The sequence below is a fragment of the Pelodiscus sinensis genome, chromosome 9 (genome assembly GCF_049634645.1).
Source record: "Pelodiscus sinensis isolate JC-2024 chromosome 9, ASM4963464v1, whole genome shotgun sequence".
Taxonomy (NCBI): Eukaryota; Metazoa; Chordata; order Testudines; family Trionychidae; genus Pelodiscus; species Pelodiscus sinensis.
In genome coordinates this window covers 31,210,897-31,230,033 of record NC_134719.1, presented here as the reverse complement: position 1 = coordinate 31,230,033, position 19,137 = coordinate 31,210,897, and the positions used below count along the sequence as shown (strand labels likewise).

Here is a 19,137-nt window from a genome sequence, read left to right as displayed (position 1 = left end):
TTGTTCAGTGGGAGGACAGAACCACCCAGAGAGTGCCATCCGATACCCACCCTGGAACAGTACTGTGAACACCTGACATTTCGGTAAGTTGTGAACAGATCTATGGACAGCGTTCCCCATTGTGTGAACAAGTCATGAAGTATTGATGGGTGCATCTCTAATTTGTGGTCTTCTGAGAAAATGCAACAACTTGGCTGAAACTACATTCTGCATGCCCAAGAGTTAAATCACAGAAAAGGTGAGGTTGTAAAAGAAGCACCAATTCTACAGTTTCATTGATTGGTGCATAGAGATGATGATCTGGCTCCTCCCTGACTGTTGATACAACACATGCAGGCTATGCTGTCCACCATGACCTTTTGGTGAATCTTACCAGTGAAAGGAAACGGGTGCAGGCATTCCTGATCACTCTCAAATCAAGGAGATGGAGGTGTAGGAAAGTCTCTATCGGTGACCATTTGTCTTATGTTGTGAGACTGTTAAATGCACACTACATCCTATCAGGGAAATGTCAGTGGTAAGAACTTACAAAGGCGGAGCCTATAAAAGATGGAGATCCCTTTGCATACACTGACCAGTTTCTTCCACCCTTCCAGGGAGATCATAATACTGGTGGGCACTCTCAGGGCTTTGTTCAGATTGTCCCTGTTTGGTTTGGCTTGTAAACCAATCTGAGTCATATAGCTGTGGCTTCGCATTGCATGTGATGTTTGGCGTGTGGAATCACTGCTGTGCCTGGAATTGGAGACACATTCTCACTGGCACTTGAAGGTTGCATTGGTAAGCAATACCAAGGACAGATACTTGTCCAGAGATAGGAAGGCTTTGCTTATAATGTGTCTAGTTAGCCGCAATGAATTCTACATATTGCCTTGGTGTGAGGGTCAACTTCTGGAAACTGCTCTGCAAACCCAGCTCCGTGAATAAGCATATCATGTCTCTGCTGGTTTGATGAGTCTCTTGAAGCAACCAATGTCTGAGGAGACAATCTCGCAGATAACAGTAGATTACTTTCCCTTAAGATTATAGATAGGTGGCCACTACTGAGAAAATTTTGGAAAATACTCTGGGTGTTGATGGAATTCTGAAAAAGAAAAGTGAAACTGAGGAAACATCTGAGAGCTGGTTTTACTGAGATATTAAAGTTGTTTTTTGGCCCTAAACTTACATGAAACCTGTCTTTCTGTCCCAGAGATGGAATGATCATCAATAGGGTGACCATTTTAAGCTTCTGAGCTTTGAGGACCTTGTTGAGAACTCTGAGGTTTAGAACAGGTCTCCAAACTCCTTTCTCCATGGGAATTAGTAACAAGAGTAGAACACTTTGCTTTGGATGTTGGAGTACTGGTTCTATGGTTTCTAACTGCAGAAGTCAATGCATCTTCTGCCATAGTAGACTCTTCTGAGAAGGGTTACTGAAGAGGGATGGGAAAGGGCGTTATAGAAAGGGTAGAAAAGTGAAGTGGGTAGAATATCTGGATTTGATGATCACAAGAACTCATCTGTCTGATGTCATGCATGCCCAGGCACTATGGAACACTGCCAAATTAGTGCATGATCACAGGTAGTAGTGGGCATTGGTCTTGCAGTACTTCAACCTGACCATCAAAAGCGATGTTTAGGAGCAGATGTTTGGGTCGACTGGTAGCCCAAAGTCTTTCATTTTGAGAACTTGATAGTGCTTTATTTTTTAGAGTTAATTAATTTTTATTTGCATTTTAATAGGAGTATAAAGCAATTTTCACAGAGAGCGAGAGAGAGAGAGAGAGAGAGAGGGAGAAAGGGAGAGAGATCCCTCCTACTTAAAGTTGGGGGGTCCTGCACTTTCAGGCAGATGTGCTTGCCTCGGAGGCTCACAGCAGCCCTCAATTTTAGGCTTCAGACCTAGGGCATTAGCTTCCTGTTTGTTGAGCTCCTCTCATCATTGGCCAGCTTAACGTATGGAGGGAAATAAACTCAGAATTCTTTTTCCTGAGTGGGCATGGGGAGTGGGTTATGAGGGGAACCCAGGCTCATCCTCTCCTCCAGGTTCCAGCTCAGGGCCCTATAACAGCAGCTGGGTATATAAGTCTCCAACACCTGCTACAAGATCCCATGGCTACTTCCCCACACCATTCTTCTCTCAGCCTCATCCTCCTAGTATCCACTTGATGCTTGTTTTCTCCTACTTCCATCATGACTTTCCTCTGTTACTCACATGCCTAACTGCAGAGCAGCTCCTTTTATAACCAGCCTCAACTGTTTAATTGGCTGCAGGTGTTCTAATTAGCCCAGGCTCAGTTGACTCTGCAAACCAACTCAATTAACCCCAGGTGCTCAACTGCCCCTGATTGACTCTGCTAGTTCTAGACTAGCGTCTCCCAGTTACCCTGGGAAAAGAAATCTTCTCAGTCTGAGGCCAATATACCTTCCTTCCATTACTTTTTTGTATCCCTCTGACATGACCCTGTCACTCTACACACATACAATTTTTATTTATATAAATAAAATGTATATAGTTTCTTTATTTAAGCAAGGGTTACATAGTTACTTCTGTCAAAATAAAATAGCTATAATATTAAAAAAAACCCACAAAAACAAACACACAAACAACAATTAATTACACCATAACAGTGCAAAACTTACTTATCCCAATAAAAAAAACTCTTTTAAAAAAGCTGCTTTGCCATAATGTTTTAAGATCCATCTTGCTGAAATTCTCAAGCTGGGGTCAGCAACCTATGGCTCGCAAACCAAATAGGGAATCAAATAAGGCTCTTCTGTGAGCTTCTGGGAGTTGCCTCTAAACTAGAGTATGTACCTAATCCCACTCACCTACTCGCACAGCAACATTCACCTTCCTTACACATGGAAGGTAAGCTGCTGCTGGTGGTGGTGGGCTTAGTGGGAGACTGGGGAGCCAGGCTGAATGGTGGTTGCCCGGCTGCTCCAAGGTTGGGCAGCTGCCAGAGCAGAAGCCAAGTTATGGTGCCTGGATTTGGATATGGTGCCACTGTGTTTCTTGGGGAGTCACAGTTTGGGTACCGCTTGCCCTCATTCTCCTCTAGGGCCGGCTTCCTAGTCACTCTACATGTCCCATGATTCAACACAGTCCGTCCTCTTCCTGAGCCACCACATTTCATCATGGGAGGCCCTGGATACTATGTATCACGGAAAAAGTTATGATGTAAACTTCAAAGAAATGTGTAAAAAGATGCTGCAGCATAAGTCCCATTAAAAGAAGTCTGTGAGTACGTTTAATTTGTGCTATTAATTATCATGTCAATTATCCATAATATTAAATTGTATATTTTCAGTCATGAAAATGAGCACTCTTATATAACTCTTTCTTGACCACTTGTACTAAATTTTGATGTAGTTTGGCTCTTCGGTTTGAAAAGACTTGCCGACCCCTGTTCTAAAACATCTGTCTGGCTCAATAAAGCCCCTTTACTCTCTTGCACTCAGCCTAACTAGACACTAAAATAATGCAAGCAACAAACTAATAACTAAATCAACAAAACAATATGTATACCTATGTATGTAAATAATTAAATATGCTTTTTACTTCATATTCTCAATAAACACAGCATATTGCCTTTTCCCCTAAAAAAGTTTCTTATAAGCATAACACTTAGTTATATCTACAATAGCACCTTACAATTCTTTGAGCATATGCACACACTCGCAATGCTTTTCCTTAAGCAGTACTGAATTGACATAATGATTGTCTAAAACATTAAAACTGCTGAAGAGACTAAAAATTCTTACCATTATCTCAACATACATAACTTACCTGATCTTGCACTGACATAACAGGATTATTTTTGGTTGTATTGATATGCAGAACATGATATTTGTTCTTTGCACAAAGATCATAGGCAATATTTGTGAAGGATGTGCTTGCAGTTTTAGGTACTCTGTTGTAAATGATCACCACATCATCATCTTCATCCAGAGCTGCATCTTGTCGAGGACCATCTACTGTATGACGCTGTTCTATTTCTCTGACTTCATGTCTTGCAATCGCTCTTTCTGTACAAAGTAACAGAAAATAAATGTTCAGTGATAATGACAACATAGATAGTGCTATTTTGAAACTCAGTCCTTGTAATTAAAATGACAAAAAGGTTAAAAAACATACTAGTAAAGAAAACGTCTACTTTACATATTGGGACTTAACATTTTCCTTTTCCATACAGAGTTTTTATAGGATTAAACTAAATTATGCTTGGAGACAGAGTATGTTGTCTGCAAACTGTAACAGTGAGGGATATTCTTTCTTTTGACTCATGGTAGCATTAAAAGAAGCTACAACCTTTTCTTTAAAAAGTTATCTCTGATGCTGAACCAAAATAGTAACCCTTCTCACAAACCATCCCCACAAAATCCTATAAAATATCCAGTATTAGGAAATAACAGGTAAAAGTAGTAACTAGTTCAAATACCAAAGGTATAAAGTATGTACAGGCAGTCCCCGAGTTACGCGGATCCGACTTATGTCGGATCCACTCTTACGAACAGGGCTTTCTTGCCCCGGAGCTCACAGGCAGCAGGACCGCCCAGAGCGCAGTGGTCCCTCCACCTTGACCTCCGGGGCGAGAAAAGCTGCTCCGGGTCCCCGTGGTCTGCTGGGGACCGTCTCCAGCAGACCAGGGACACCTGGAGCAAAGCCAGGGAGGCGGAGGGATCCCGCGCCTCTAAGACTCTGCTGTGACCCCTCCGCCTCCCCGGCTTTGATCCGGGTGTCCCTGGTCTGCTGGGGACCGTCTCCAGCAGACCAGGGACACCGGGAGCAAAGTCGCAGAGGCGGCGCGGCACCCTGCCATCGCTGCCGCTTTGCTCCCGGTGCCTCTGGTCTGCTGGGGACCATCACCAGAGCAAAGCCTCAGAGGTGCTGCACCCCGCCGCCGCTGCGGCTTTGCTCCCCGTGTCCCTGGTCTGCTGGGGGAGGGGAGGGCGCAGCTAGTGCACCCCCCCCCCCAGCAGACCAGGCTTTTGTTGTGGACTCTGGGGTAGAGCAGCTGGGGTGCTGCCGGGTTGGTCCTGCAGGGACCTACCTGGCAGCCCAGCTGTTCTGTCCCAGGCTCGAGATTCAGCCGCTGTTGAAACTGATCAGTGGCTGATTCTAGGAAGCTGGGGGCAGAGCAATTCTGCCTCCAGCTTCCTGTAGTCAGCCGCTGGTCAGTTTCAGCAGTGGCTGAATCTGGAGCCAGTTCCAACTTACATACAGATTCAACTTAAGAACAAACCTACAGTCCCTATCTTGTACGTAACCCGGGGACTGCCTGTATTTCAAAATCTGGTAAAAATCATTGACCATAGAAGGTATAGCCAATTAATTATAAAGAGGCACTAGAGTTTAAATAAAACTAATATTGTGTTTATTCCAATAAAGACAACTCTCCAGGTGTAAACGTTGCTATGTACGGCTTTACAAAAAACTAATTAGCTGTATGTAGTGGGATGGCTGCCGCATTCTGGCCAGAAGGGATTAAGGCAGGCTGGAAGAAGCCTGCACAGAGCTCTGGCCAGTCAGGGAGAGGCTTGTAAGAAGCCAGTTAGAAGACAGATTGCTAGGGCAGCCTTGGTTATAAGTTGCTGCTCAGTAGAGGAGTGGGCAGTTGAGTCCTGACCAGGGAGGATGCAGGACTGGTTTCCAGGGAAGCATCTTAGAGAAAGCAGAGCTAGACAGACTCAGAGGAGTGGGAGAAAAGCTCCAGCCTGATACCCGACAGGCTGCAGTCTTGGATACAGAGGCAAGGAGGGTGCAAGAATCACAGGAAAAGTGGCCAATAGAGTACAGTAAAGGGTAAGAGAAGAAGGGCAGGACAAAGCTACCACCACAGGGTTCCTGTGCCAAGACCAAGAGTAGTGGGTGGGCCTGGGTCCCCTCTTTCCCTCTTAGACCACACCTTGACACCAGAAAGAGTTGCCTTTGCAGTCTGTGGCTTGCCCCGAGATGAGGGGCTAGACTGAGGCTTCAGTAAGCCATGGTGGCAGGTGTACAGACTGAGGACTGCCGACAGGGCAATGAGAGACTGTTGTAGTGGGCACTTCCGGAGGGCAGTGTCATGACGAGGATGCTGTGATCCTGGGAGCAATGCAGGTCCAGAGCGAAAGCCTGGAGAGAGCGCTGAGCAATGACAGGCTAAAGAGGGAGACCTGCTGAGAGTAAGAGCTAATCAACAGGAGTGTTAGCAAGATATGGGAAGTAATTCTCCCGTGCTACTCGGTGCTGATGAGGCCTCAATTGGAGTACTGCGTCCCATTTTGGGTACCATGTTTCAAGAAAGATGTGGAGGAATTGGAGAAGGTCCAGAGAAGACTAACAAAAATTATGCAAGGTCTAGAAGACATAACCTATAAGGGAAGACTGAAAGAATTGTGCTTGTTTATTTAGAAAAGACAAAATTGAGAGGGGACATGATAGTGGTTTTCAAGTATCTAAAAGGGTGTTACAAGGAGGAAGGAGAAAAATTGTTCTCCTTGGCCTCCGGTGATAGGACAAGAAGCAATGGGCTTAAATTGAAGTAAAGGAGGTTTAGGTTGGACATTAGGAAAAACTTCCTAACTGTCAAGGTGGTTAAACACTGGAATAAACTGCCTAGGGAGATTGTGGAATCTCCATAACTGGAGACATTTAAGAGCCGGTTGGATAGACATCTCTCAGGGATGATCTACACAATGCTTGGTCCTGCCGTGAGGGCAGGGGACTGGACTTGATCGCTCAAGATCACTTCCAGTTCTAGTATTCTATTATTGTAATTCCTGGTATGACCAGCAGGAGCCATTACAGAGGTGATTCATGACCCGTATTGGATACAAATTTAGTAAGGAAAAAAAACAACGGGAGATGCTTATGAAACAATTAACATTAAGGGTCAAAATTATTGCACCGAATACAAAACTGTATCAAACACAAGGAAGAAAAAGAAAAAGAAACATGTCTTGAACAAGACACGTTTTGGAGGGATGGATAAGTTACAAATAACAATTAAAAAAACCTAGTACAAGGACACTGCTTTGGGCAATTCATCTCCTCTTCAAATATCAAAGCCACTTGGAAAATGAGAAGCAGATTGTTATGGCTCTACAAAATGCCAATTTGCACAGATCCCTTCCCTCCTCCCTCCCCCCCCAAAAAAAAATCAAAAGTTTTGCTCTGCTATGGCTAAGCAGAGCACTCATGACTATTCAAGATTTAAATTTCAAAGCATCTTTTTAGAATTACACATTATCACACTGTGTTTAATGGTGTACTCCCCTCCCCCCCCGCCCCACACACACGGGTCAACACCAGAATTTGAGCTCAGGATTTAGAAATTCTAGAAGGTGAAGTTTATGCTGTGAGCTAAAGGAGTAACTATTAGTAAAAATAGCCTGTTGTCCTTCATATGGAGTAGCTCCTAGAGCAGTGGTCCCCAAACTTTGTCATGTTCCACCTTACCAGCAGTAGAAACTATCCACACTATCCTGGAGTTGTGGTTCTGAACTGCAGTCAGAGTCATGGCCAGGAGCTGGACTATGCCTGTAACCAAGAGTGGGACTGAGGCCAGAACCAGGGCCAGCGGCTGGTGGAATCTGCAGCTGGGGCTTTAGTTGTGTTTGCTTCCTCTTCCAAGCCCCCCTGCATTCCCCTGAACATTCATCCACACACCCATCCCATAGTTTGGGGACCACTGTCCTAAAAGGATATTGAGAGAGCCACTCAGTGAGACACAATAGGGAAATGTCAGTTATGAACAGGCTTTTCTTCCTCATTCAAGGGAACGTGGTCTAATGTTTAGAGCAGTGGTTGCAAACCACATAACCACATATAGCTATTTGGCACATTCATTCTCAAAGTCAGTGTGATAGAATGGGTGACTATTTGTCATACTGCAAGCCTGAGGTATATTCTACATCTGCTGGACATGACCATCAACAACCTCTTGGTTACCTTATTTGAAAAATGATTAATATTAGCGTACAGATATGAAGCTTTGCTTGGTAGTCAATGTTATGAACCGGTGAGATAAGAACCTAATGTTCTCTCTCGGCTCTCAGCCCAATGAACTTTTTCTCTAGACCAAAAGGAGTTCAGATAAAATGTTCTTCCTCCCTACTCTCATATACACATATGATTTTACCTGCAATGCAATCAAATGTGAGGGAACTGCTAAATGTGAGATTGAAATGAAGGATGCATTATGCCGGCTAGAGCTGAAGTTTCTCCCTCTACTCTTCCATTTCCTATTTCCTGTGGTCTTCACTTTTCTTCTTCCTCTTGTGCTCAAACCTCAGCCCCTTTCCTTTAGGCAATCTCTACACCACAGTTTAAATGTTAAATATTTTAAAAAATGTAGAAAAGTCAAACTATGCATACAAATAACCTATCAAACCAAAATTAATCACTTCCCTCACCTACACTCCTATAACTTCTCTCTTATTGTTTGAAAAAGTGAGGGGGAGTGGCACTATACCTGAAAGAAAATATAATCAAATGAAGTAAAAATCTTAAAAGAACCAAAATGTTCCACAGAATCTTTGTGTAGTAATTCTATGCTCTAACAATAAGGCTACGTCTACACTGGCCCCTTTTCCGGAAGGGGCATGTAAATTTCACCAGTCGTCGTAGGGAAATCCGCGGGGGATTTAAATATCCCCCGCGGCATTTAAATAAAAATGTCTGCCGCTTTTTTCCGGCTTTTAAAAAAGCCGGAAAAGAGCGTCTACACTGGCCCCGATCCTCCGGAAAAAGTGCCCTTTTCCGGAGGGTCTTATTCCTACTTCAAAGTACAGATATTCCTTCAAAGTAGGAATAAGACCCTCCGGAAAAGGGCACTTTTTCCGGAGGATCGGGGCCAGTGTAGACGCTCTTTTCCGGCTTTTTTAAAAGCCGGAAAAAAGCGGCGGACATTTTTATTTAAATGCCGCGGGGGGTATTTAAATCCCCCGCGGATTTCCCTACGACGACTGGTGAAATTTACATGCCCCTTCCGGAAAAGGGGCCAGTGTAGACGTAGCCTAAGAGTATAGCAGCAGGGATATATTATTGACCACCTGACCAGGACAGTGAAATACTAAGGGAGATAAGAAAGGCTATCAAAATAAAAAACAATAGCGGGGGATTTCAACTATCCCATATTGATTGGGAGCACATCAGCTCAGGACAAGATGGAGAGATGAAACTTCTGAATGCCTTAAATGACTGCTTCTTGGAGCAAATGGTTCTGGAACCCACAAGGGGAAAGGCAATTCTTAATTTAGTCCTAGGTGGAGCACAGGATCTGGTCCAAGAAGTAAATATAACTGGACTGCTTCAAAATAGTGCCATAATGTAACAAAATTTAACATCCCTGTGGTGGGAAAAACAACTCAGCAGCCCAACACTGGGGCATTTAACTTCACAAAGGGGAACTACACAAACATTTCTGTTACTGCAACAGAAATTAAAACGTACAGTGACAAAAGTAAAATCCCTGCTAACCACATAGAAACTTTTCAAAGACACAATAATAGAGCCCTAATTTAAATATAAACCCCAAATTGAAAAACACATTAAGAGAACCAAAAAAAGTATGAGCATGGCTTAACAACTAAGTAAAAGGAGCACTGAGAGATAAAAAGACATTGTTTAAAAAGTGGAAGTTAAATCCAAGTGAGGAAAATAGAAAAGAGCATAAACTCTGTCAAAGTAAATGTAAAAATATAATCAGAAAAGCCAAAAAGAAGTCTGAAAAACAGACAGACAAAAATTAAAAAAGTAATAGTAAAATGTAGTTTAAGTATATTAGAAGTAGGAAGCCTACTAAACAATCTGTGAGGCCACTGGATGATCAAGATGCTAAAGGAACACTCAAAGACAATAAGGTCATTGTAGAGAAACTAAATTAATTCTTTGCTTCAGTCTTCACGGAGGAGGATGTGAGGGAGATTCTCAAATCTGAGCCATTCTTTTTAGGTGACAAATGTGAGGATTCTCCATGATTGAGGTGTCATTGGAGGAGGTTTTGAAACAAAGTAAACTTAACAGATAAACTTAACGAGACTCCTGGACCAGATGGTATTCACTCAAGAGTTCTGAAAGAACTCAAATGTGAAATTGCAAAACTTTTAACTGTGTTTTGTAACCGATCCTTTAAATTAGCTTCTGTACCTAATGATTGAAAGATAGCAAATGAGACTCCAATATTTTAAAAGGGCTCTAGAGGTAATCCTAGCAATTACAGACCGGTAAGTCTAACATCAATACAGGGCAAATTAGTTGAAACTACAGGCAGTCCCCGACTTACGCGGACCCGACTTACGTCGGATCCGCAGTTACAAATGGGGCTTTGTACTCCGGGGCGAGAAAAGCTGCTCCGCGTCAACCTGGTCTGCAGACCAGGAAGATGCAGAGCAAAGCCGTGGAGGGGCTGGGGCTGCAGGGCAGCCCAGGCGCACCTGGGCTGTCCCGCTGCCAGCTTCCCCGAGGCTTTGCAAAGCCGCGGAGGGGCTGGGGCTGCGTTTCAGTTTCAGTTTCAGCAGCGGCTGACTTGGGGACACCTGGGGCAGAGCAGCTGGGGTGCTGCCCGGTTGGTCTCCGCAGCGCCGCCCCTGCGGGGACCTACCCGGCAGCGCCCCAGTTGCTCTGTCCTAGGCGTCCAGATTCAACTGCTGTTGAAACTGATCAGCGGCTGATTCCAGGCAGCCCAGGGCAGAGCAACTCTGCCTCGGGCTTCCTGTAGTCAGCCGCTGGTCAGTTTCAGCAGCGGCTGAATCTGGAAGCCAGTTCTGACTTACATACAAATTCAACTTAAGAACAAACCTACAGTCCCTATCTTGTACGTAACCCGGGGACTGCCTGTATACTAAAGAACAGAATTGTCAGACACATAGATGAACATCATTTGTTGGGGAAAAGTCAACATGGTTTCTGTAAAGGGAAATCATGCCTTACTAATCTACTAGAAGCTTCAGGGGGTAGCCAAGTTAGTCTGTACAGGATAAACTTAAAAACAACAAATGGTCTAGGTAGCACTTTATAGATTAACAAAACATGTAGATGGTATCATGAGCTTTCGTGGGCACAGCCCACTTCTTCAGAACTTCACTAGAGTTCTTTGAGCATGTGGACGGAGGAGATCCAATAGTTATAGTATACTTCCGTTTTCAGAATGTCTTTGACAAGATCCCTCTTAAAAGCCTATTAAGTGAAGTATGTTGTCATGGGATAAGAGGGAAATCCTCTCATGGATTGGTAACTGATTAAGAGGAAGGAAACAAAGCCTAGGAATAAACAGTCAGTTTTCAGAATATGGAGAGGTAATTAGTGGTGTCCCATAGTGGTCACTACTGGCAGAGCTGAAACTAAGGTTTTCTGCATCTGGAGCAAGCTACTGAATTGCACCTCCCTCCCAGCCCCCCAAAAATGATAAAATCCTTAATTTTTTTCTATTAATTTTATTCATTGCACATGTTAATTGCACATATATTGAGATTGCAAATAGATGATAGTAAAGATATGGATGAAATAATATTTTAACTTTCTAATTTTTAATTTTGTGCCCCTAGCTGTACTGCGCCTGGGAGAGTGCCCCACCCTTCTTACGGCTCTGATGACTGGGACCAATCTTATTCAGCATATTCATAAATGGTCTGGAGAAAGGGGTAAACAGTGAGGTGGCAAAATTTGCAGATGATACCAAACTGTTCAAGATAGCTAAGACTGAAGCAGACTGTGAAGAGCTTCAAAAAGATCTCACCAAACTAAGTGATTGGGCAACAAAACGGCAAATGAAATTTAATGTTGGTAAATGTCAAGCAATGCACATTGGAAAAAAATAATCCCAAGTCTACATACAATATAATGGGGATTAGTTTAGATATAACTACTCAAGAGATCCTGTAGTCATTGTGGATAGTTCTCTGAAAACATCCACTCAATATGCAGCAGCCGTCAAAAAAGCAAACAATGTTAGGAATCATTAAAAAAAGGATAGAGAATAAGACAGAGAATATCTTATTGCTTCTATATAAAACCATGGTACACCCGGATCTTGAATACTGCATACAGACGTGGTCACCTCATCTCAAAAAAAGATATATTGGCATTGGATAAGGTTCAGAAAAGGGCAAGAAAAATGATTAGGAGTTTGGAATGGGTTCCATATGAAGAGAGATTGAAAAGACTGGGACTTTTCATTTTAGAAACGAGGAGATTAAGGGGGGGATATGACAGAGGTCTATAAAATCATGACTAGTGTGGAAAAAATGAATAAAGAAAAGTTATTTACTTTTTCCCATAATAAAAGAACTAGGGGTCACCAAATGCAATTAAATTATTAGCAGGTTTAAAACAAACAAAAGAAATTTTTCTTCAAACAGCACACAGTCAACTTGTGGAACTCCTGGCCAGAGGATGTTGTGAAGACCAGGACTTTAACAGGGTTCAAAAAAGCACTAAATAAATTCATGGAGGTTAGGTTCATCAATGGCTATTAGCCAGAATGGTAGGAATGGTGTCTCTAGCCTCTGCTAGAGGCTGGAAATGGATGACCGGAGAGGGCCCTATTCATTCACTCCCTCCGGAGCACCTGGCATTGGCCAATGTCAGAAGACAGGATACTGGGCTAGATGGACATTTAGTCTGACCCAGTATGACAGTTCTTATGTAACATTCATTTTCTGAGTCTTCTTTTAGGCTGCAAATTCTTCAGGCAGCAACCATCTCTTCCTATATCCCTGTACAACTCCTAATGCAAAGCCCCACACTTCAATGGGGCCACTGGGTGCTACCACCAGAAATAATAATGAAGTACAAATAGATGGTCAATCAAGGTTTCTTCTGGCAGCCCAGATGGGTGGGAAATTGTCCCCCAGCCCGCTCCTGTACCCTAGCCCCCCTCAACCCCCAACCCGCTCCTGCATGTAACTAAGATTGCTTGACACTTGGTTGCTTCTCCCCTCATTGCCTTTCCTATCCCTCTTTTCCCCTCTCCCAATTTCCCCCATTACCTCACAAGCAAACCCTCAACTCTTTTGGAAGCTGGTGGGGCAGCAGTTCAGGTTTCATCAAGGTGAAGATGGCAACAGCAGCAGGCAGCTAATAAAACCTTCCACATGTGAAAATATCAAGAATATATGTGGGATTGCATGGAGGAATGACCACACTTCTTCAGGGAGCATGAACATTTTCCAACTTCCCACAAGACAGGTACTGATTTGTTGTTCACAGTGGTACAAATATGGAACTGCATCTCAGAAAGCAGAAATAAGACACTGATAATCTGCACTTTTTACATGAGTGCAGCATATCTACAGTAGGGTTTGCCATAGCACAGCTACACTGGTGTAGTCACACAAAGGCAATGAACTCTAGTGTAGAGAAGGATAGAGCATGCTGAAGGAGGTGCTCTGTGTACATGCACCAGTAGAGAGACAGTCAGCTATGCTGAAGACAAAATTCTGTAAGGGGGAAGAGAGAAGGGAAAAAAACCCAGCACATCCACGTACTCCTTTGAAGAAACTGCCAGAGAGAAAAGAAATAAAGAACTTTGAGCAATTAAGCTTACCATTTTGCACAAAAGAGTTTTAAAAATGCAACAAGCTTGAAAAAATGCAACAAGCTTGAAAAACTACACAATTATGCTTTTCAAACAGAAAAGCCAGGAATCAACTAAAGACTAAATGTTTGTGAAGCCACCAGAATAGTGGAGTTATTTTGGAAACTGGAATTTGAGATTGGTGTGATACGCAAAACCACCATACACGATTAGATAATGATTAGTAGTAAAGCTTTAAGATCTGTAATCATAGGAATATAGACCACTAGAACTAGAAGGGACCTTGACAGGTCATCAAGTCCAATCCCCTGCCTTCACAGCAGTATCCAGTACATTAGGCAGGCCCTAATGTAGAGGTGGATTAGGATATAACCTTACCCCCATAGGTTTAACAGCTGACAAGGGAATGAAATATTGGAGACCATTTCAGAGAGGGACACAGTGAGACAGTTGAGCTGTTTTTACTGAACAGTGAGGAAGGCAAGTGAAATTGGCATAGTTTTGATATTATTTTGTGTGTTCAACTGCAAATCTCAGATTCTCCTTGCCAAATAACTATTCATTGTTATTTCCACAGACACCATTTATGAGGCAGAATAGCTTTTAACTGTAAGTCAAAAATCTTGTATTATATATGGTACTACCTTATATAATACTGAAAAAGAATTGTAGGAAGAGGACTGAAAACTTATTGTTAATTTATAAAAGAATCCTGTCTCACACGATGTTTCAAATCAACAGAAAATGGTTTTCGGAAGATGCGGACAATTTTATTGTCTGGGAATAAGGCGGCAGTTTTTTATTCATATGGAAATTATTAATGCTAATAGTTAAGAACTGCCATCAGCTTTCTGAAATTATCAGAAATATTTCAATCCAGTAACAGAGATATTTTAGTGATTGCACATTATTGAATTGCCAGGACCAGTTTAAGATTATTCACAAAACACACACACACACACACACACACACACACACACACACACACACACACACACACACACACACACACACACACACACACACACACACACACACACACACACACACACACACACACACACACACACACACACACCCCCCTCCCCAATGTATTAATTCTGTAAGGGAAAGTTAAGGGAGCAAGGCCCAGATGGGTCAATATATTTATATTTTCAATTTGTCTGAGACTGGAATGAGGCTACAAGTAATTATTTTGTAGAATTTTTTTTTAGATTCATGATACAATTGTAAAAAGCTGGTTTTGCTATACACTTAAGTTGCTTGTGGCTTCCTAAAGAATCACTTATAGATGTTAAAAATCTATATAATTATCATTTGATTTTTAAAAAATGTAAGAAAGAAGATGATCTGCAGCCCCCCCAAAAAGAAATCTCTAGAGTTAGCTATGTTGATCTAGGAACTAGTAATATTTCAAATTGCATGAGACTCCTGAGAAAGTAGATTATCCCAATAAAATTACTTGTTATTCCAATTTGTTTTCAGAGTTTAGCATCCATAGGCAACCGTTTAAATACATATCATGTCATTGGTTGGAAAACTAATGTTAGTGATTTGTTGTGCAGAGATATGCTGTTGTTATCACTGGTCTATTTTGGGCTGTTATAAGGTCCCTGCGTGTATCCCACCTGTTGGTTGGTAGTGAGGTCCTGGCTTGCATGCAATTTAGGAGCACCCCTAGAAATTCTAGTGTCTGATTCGGGGTGTGTGCGCACTTTGGTATGTTTATTTGGAGATGGAGTGTCTCAAAGAGGGTTCTTGTTACTACTGCCTGTGATGTGTGCTCTTATGTAGGGCCCATCACTGAACAGTCATCTAGATAGGGAAAAATGGTGGTGTGCACCTTGCATAGATATGAGGCCACTACCGCCAGCACCTTTGAGAACATTCTTGGTTGGAGCTGTTGGGAGCCCGAATGGTAACACTCTGTGCTGGAAGTGTCTGTCTTGTTAGCTGTTGGGAGTCCGAATAGTAACACTCTGTACTGGAAGTGTCTGTTTTGTTTTGTGAAGCGAAGGACTCTCCTGTGTGATGGGTGGGGAGGGGTATGGGATGGAAGGATAACTCAAAATGGATGCAGCTAATCTGCTGCTAAATATTGTGGATGGTTCTGATTGCTGCCTCAGAAATATTGGGGTTGTCAGACCCTTGACCAGGACTTCAAAACTGTTGTCTAGATGTTGACTGCTCGTTGGATTATCATAGTACTGATGCTGCTGGTTGAATGGTCTGTATCTCTGAGTAAATAACCTGCCTTAATTTCTTTTCGTGACAGGTAAGTGGATGCTTAGAGTTTTTAGAGTCGCTCTGGAATCCTTCAAAATATACAGTGAAGTATTCTTGGACTCTGCAAAAAGCTTGGTGCCCTCGAAGGGCAGATCCTCCATTGTGGATTGTACCTCTCTCGGGAAGCCAGACAGCTGGAGCCAAGAGGCCTATCTCACCACCACAGCAGAGGCCAGAGATGTGGCTGCCATATCTGCTGAATCAAGCGCTGCTTGGAGGGCCATGTGTGATATCGGCATGCCCTTCTTACTGTTAGCCTTAACGGTTCCTTTTGTTTGTCTGGTAATGATTCAAATAAAGGATATTAACTCGTCAAAGAAGTGATGTGTGAATTTTGCCAGTAATGACCAAGTAGTTAGCTATTCTGAGTTGAAGACTCACTGATGAATATGATTTTCTCCCCATTGTGTCCAACCTCTTCCTATCCCTGTCATATGGGATGGTACGAGTGGCCTGCTGCTTCCCTCTCTGGTTGCCTGCTTCAATCACCAGAGAGTTTGGTGTGGGATGGGAGAAGAGGAATTCTGCTCCTTTAGAGGCAACACAGTACTTCTTATCGGCCTTCTTGGAGGTCAGTGTGATTGTGGCGGGCATCTGCCAGATATTTTTAGCAGAGACCATAAGTGCCTCATTCATGGGGACATGCATTCAGGATATTTATCAGTTTATGCTATGTGTAAGGCATGTCAGACAATGAAATCTCTAAGGTCTTGGCAACTCTCTTAAAAAGGTCCTGAAATGACCTAAAATCATCCCCAGTAAATTGGCGGTTGGGGCATAATTGTGTCATCGGGGTGAGGATGAGGTATGTGTTGATAGGGGAAAGCAAGATGTGTGCTCATCCCTGGTAACTTCACCTCCTGATCTTCCACTTCCAAGCTGTAATGTTCTGGAGATTGGAGTGTTGGTGCCTGAGACCTTGGTGCCAGGGATGGCAGCTGTGGGTGGTGCACCTATTGTGGTCTGTATGCTGCCCAAGGGTCCCAACACGGCCAGTTGAGGGGGAGTAGAAGAGGGAACCACTATTTCGGTTGCCACTGTTGTAATTATTGCTAGTCTTTAGGTGAGGAGTGTCTTGGTAAGTGTGATCTGTTAAACATTTTCTCCTCCTCATCGCTAAACACTGGGACTGTTGAAGTGGTGGGTGTGGAGGAAAAACTGTATCTTGAAGTATTAGACATGTCATCAGTACCAAAAAGAGGAGGACCTGGAACTGAACTGACACAAAGCTCTGCCACCGTTGTAAAATGTGGTATTGGAGGGGAGGTAGTATTAAGAGCTGTGTTGTGTGTGGTGTGTGCAGCAGGGCTGTTTGTGGTGCTGGCTGCCTCTTACGTGCAACTGGCGCCGAGTGCTTTGATGATGCCGTCACCGCTGCCTGAGGTGGAGTGCTCACAGCTTGGCTATACCACTTTTGGTGGTCTGCAACCAGTGATGGAGCTGTTTTTGCCGGTGCAGGCAGGGAAGTTTTGCACTTTGCCTCCAAGAGCACCTTAAAGGAGGTGCATTCTTTCTCTTTATAATTGGGGTCATTGCTCTTAGCAATGCCGGCCCTGGTTACAGGCTGCTTGACCAACCCCTTTTGTGAAGAGGACGTTTCCTTTGGGCTCATTTCAGGTGGAGCTGTTCTCTCCAACCCCATCCCAAGTGATTTCTGACTGGGAAGGGTGTTCTGCTTGAGGTCAGAGCCTGACTGAGCTTTTTCCTAAAGCTGGATCATTTTTACTTGTAGCTCCCTGGCACGTGTTGTTAATTTTTGACCATGAGAACAGTGCTCTGTGGGGTGCTCTCCCCCAAGGCAACAGAAGCACTGGTTATGTCTGTCAAAGACAGAAAAAGACTCTACACTTCTTGAAACCAGGGGAGCCAGGCATATCACAGGGAGCAGGAGAGGTTTTAGCAGAACCGCAGTGTCTGCAGAAAGGAGATTAATCTAAATAGCTAATCCTAATAGCTAACAGAACCAGAAGAATTTTTTTTAAAAGAAAAGGAAATTTAAGGCGTAGCTATTTAGTAACTAATGCTGAGGTGCTAGCTATTTAAATCGCTATAGAAACATACTAAAACTATTGATAGTAGAGGGCGACTGCTGAGATGCGACCGAAGCAGACGGCAGTTGAGAAGGAACTGAGGCAGTGTCAGGCTACACGTACACAGTAGCCACTCCAGATTGCATGCGCTGGTACTTTATGTGCACAGCCAGCCACGGGGCACTGCTATCACAAATTTCTGATGGCGCGCTCAGCGGTGCTGATGCACCTGAAGGTGGAGCACCCACAAGAACACTCCTCGAAGAAGTAATAAAAGTGTTGTTCCACTTTGAAAAGTGACTAAAAATGGTAGTGTAGAGTTTCTAGCTTACTAATTCCATTTTTTTGGAGCAGTGGAGAGAAAGGGAACAGCGAAGAGAATTTCTCAAATATGCTCAGCTGAAAAGCAAGGCAATCTCTTTCCTGACAGCCGTGGGTTTATGAAGGCTTGTTGACACATGGAAATTAGACTGATTTTACTTAAATCACTTTTAAGACTACTTGAGCTAAATGGGAACACAAACATGTGTAGATACATTAATTTAAATTGGTCTACTAAATTTAAATTAAACCAGAGTTAAATTTAGTTAAACCAGAGTATAGTTCAGGACTAAAGGTCAAATTAGGTTAATTCTCTCGCTAGAAAGAGATCCTTCATAAAGAAAAGATAGACCCCTTCAAGGACAAGTCTGTAGTCCCACTACCTGCAAGTTATACCTATCTTTATAATTAAGCTAAAACAGAGGCTTTGCTCCCCGTCTCCCTGGTCTGCTGGTCTCCAGCAGACCAGGGAGATGGGGAGCAAAGCCACAGAGGACCCAGGCGGTGGGACCGCGGTGCGTCTCGGTCCGCCGCCCGTGTCTTCCTGGTCTGCTGAGGTGGGAGGGGCGCAGCTAGTATGCCCCCCCCCGCCCCAAGCAGACTAGGCTTTTCTCCGGACGCCTGTGGCAGAGCAGCTGGGGTGCTGCCGGTTGGTCCCACAGCGCCGCTCTGGGCGCTACTGGTCCAACCCAGCAGCACCCCAGCTGTTCTGGTCCTGATTCAGCCGCTGCTGGTCAGTTTCAGCAGCGGCTGAATCAGGACGCCTGGGGCAGAGCAGATGGGGTGCTGCTGGGTTGGTCCAGTAGTGCCGAGGAGCGGCGCTACTGGAGCAACCCAGCAGCACCCCAGCTGCTCTGCCCCAGGCGTCCTGATTTAGCCGCTGCTGAAACTGATCAGCGCTGACTACAGGAAGCCCGAGGCAGAGTTGCTCTGCCCCGGGCTTCCTGGAATCAGCTGCTGATCAGTTTCAGCAGCAGCTGACTTGGGGACGC

General features: G+C 43.7%; 1 protein-coding gene across 2 annotated transcripts in view; it reads right to left on the bottom strand.

Annotated features, from left to right (window-relative positions):
• HS2ST1 (heparan sulfate 2-O-sulfotransferase 1) overlaps nucleotides 1–19,137 on the bottom strand; it is a 149,476-nt gene that overhangs the window by 43,537 nt on the left and 86,802 nt on the right. For both annotated transcript variants that reach the window (XM_006120249.4, XM_075936408.1), the window contains exon 2: nucleotides 3,776–4,014. In XM_006120249.4, the coding sequence (XP_006120311.1) occupies nucleotides 3,776–4,014 (239 nt within the window). The remainder of the gene's footprint in view (nucleotides 1–3,775; nucleotides 4,015–19,137) is intronic.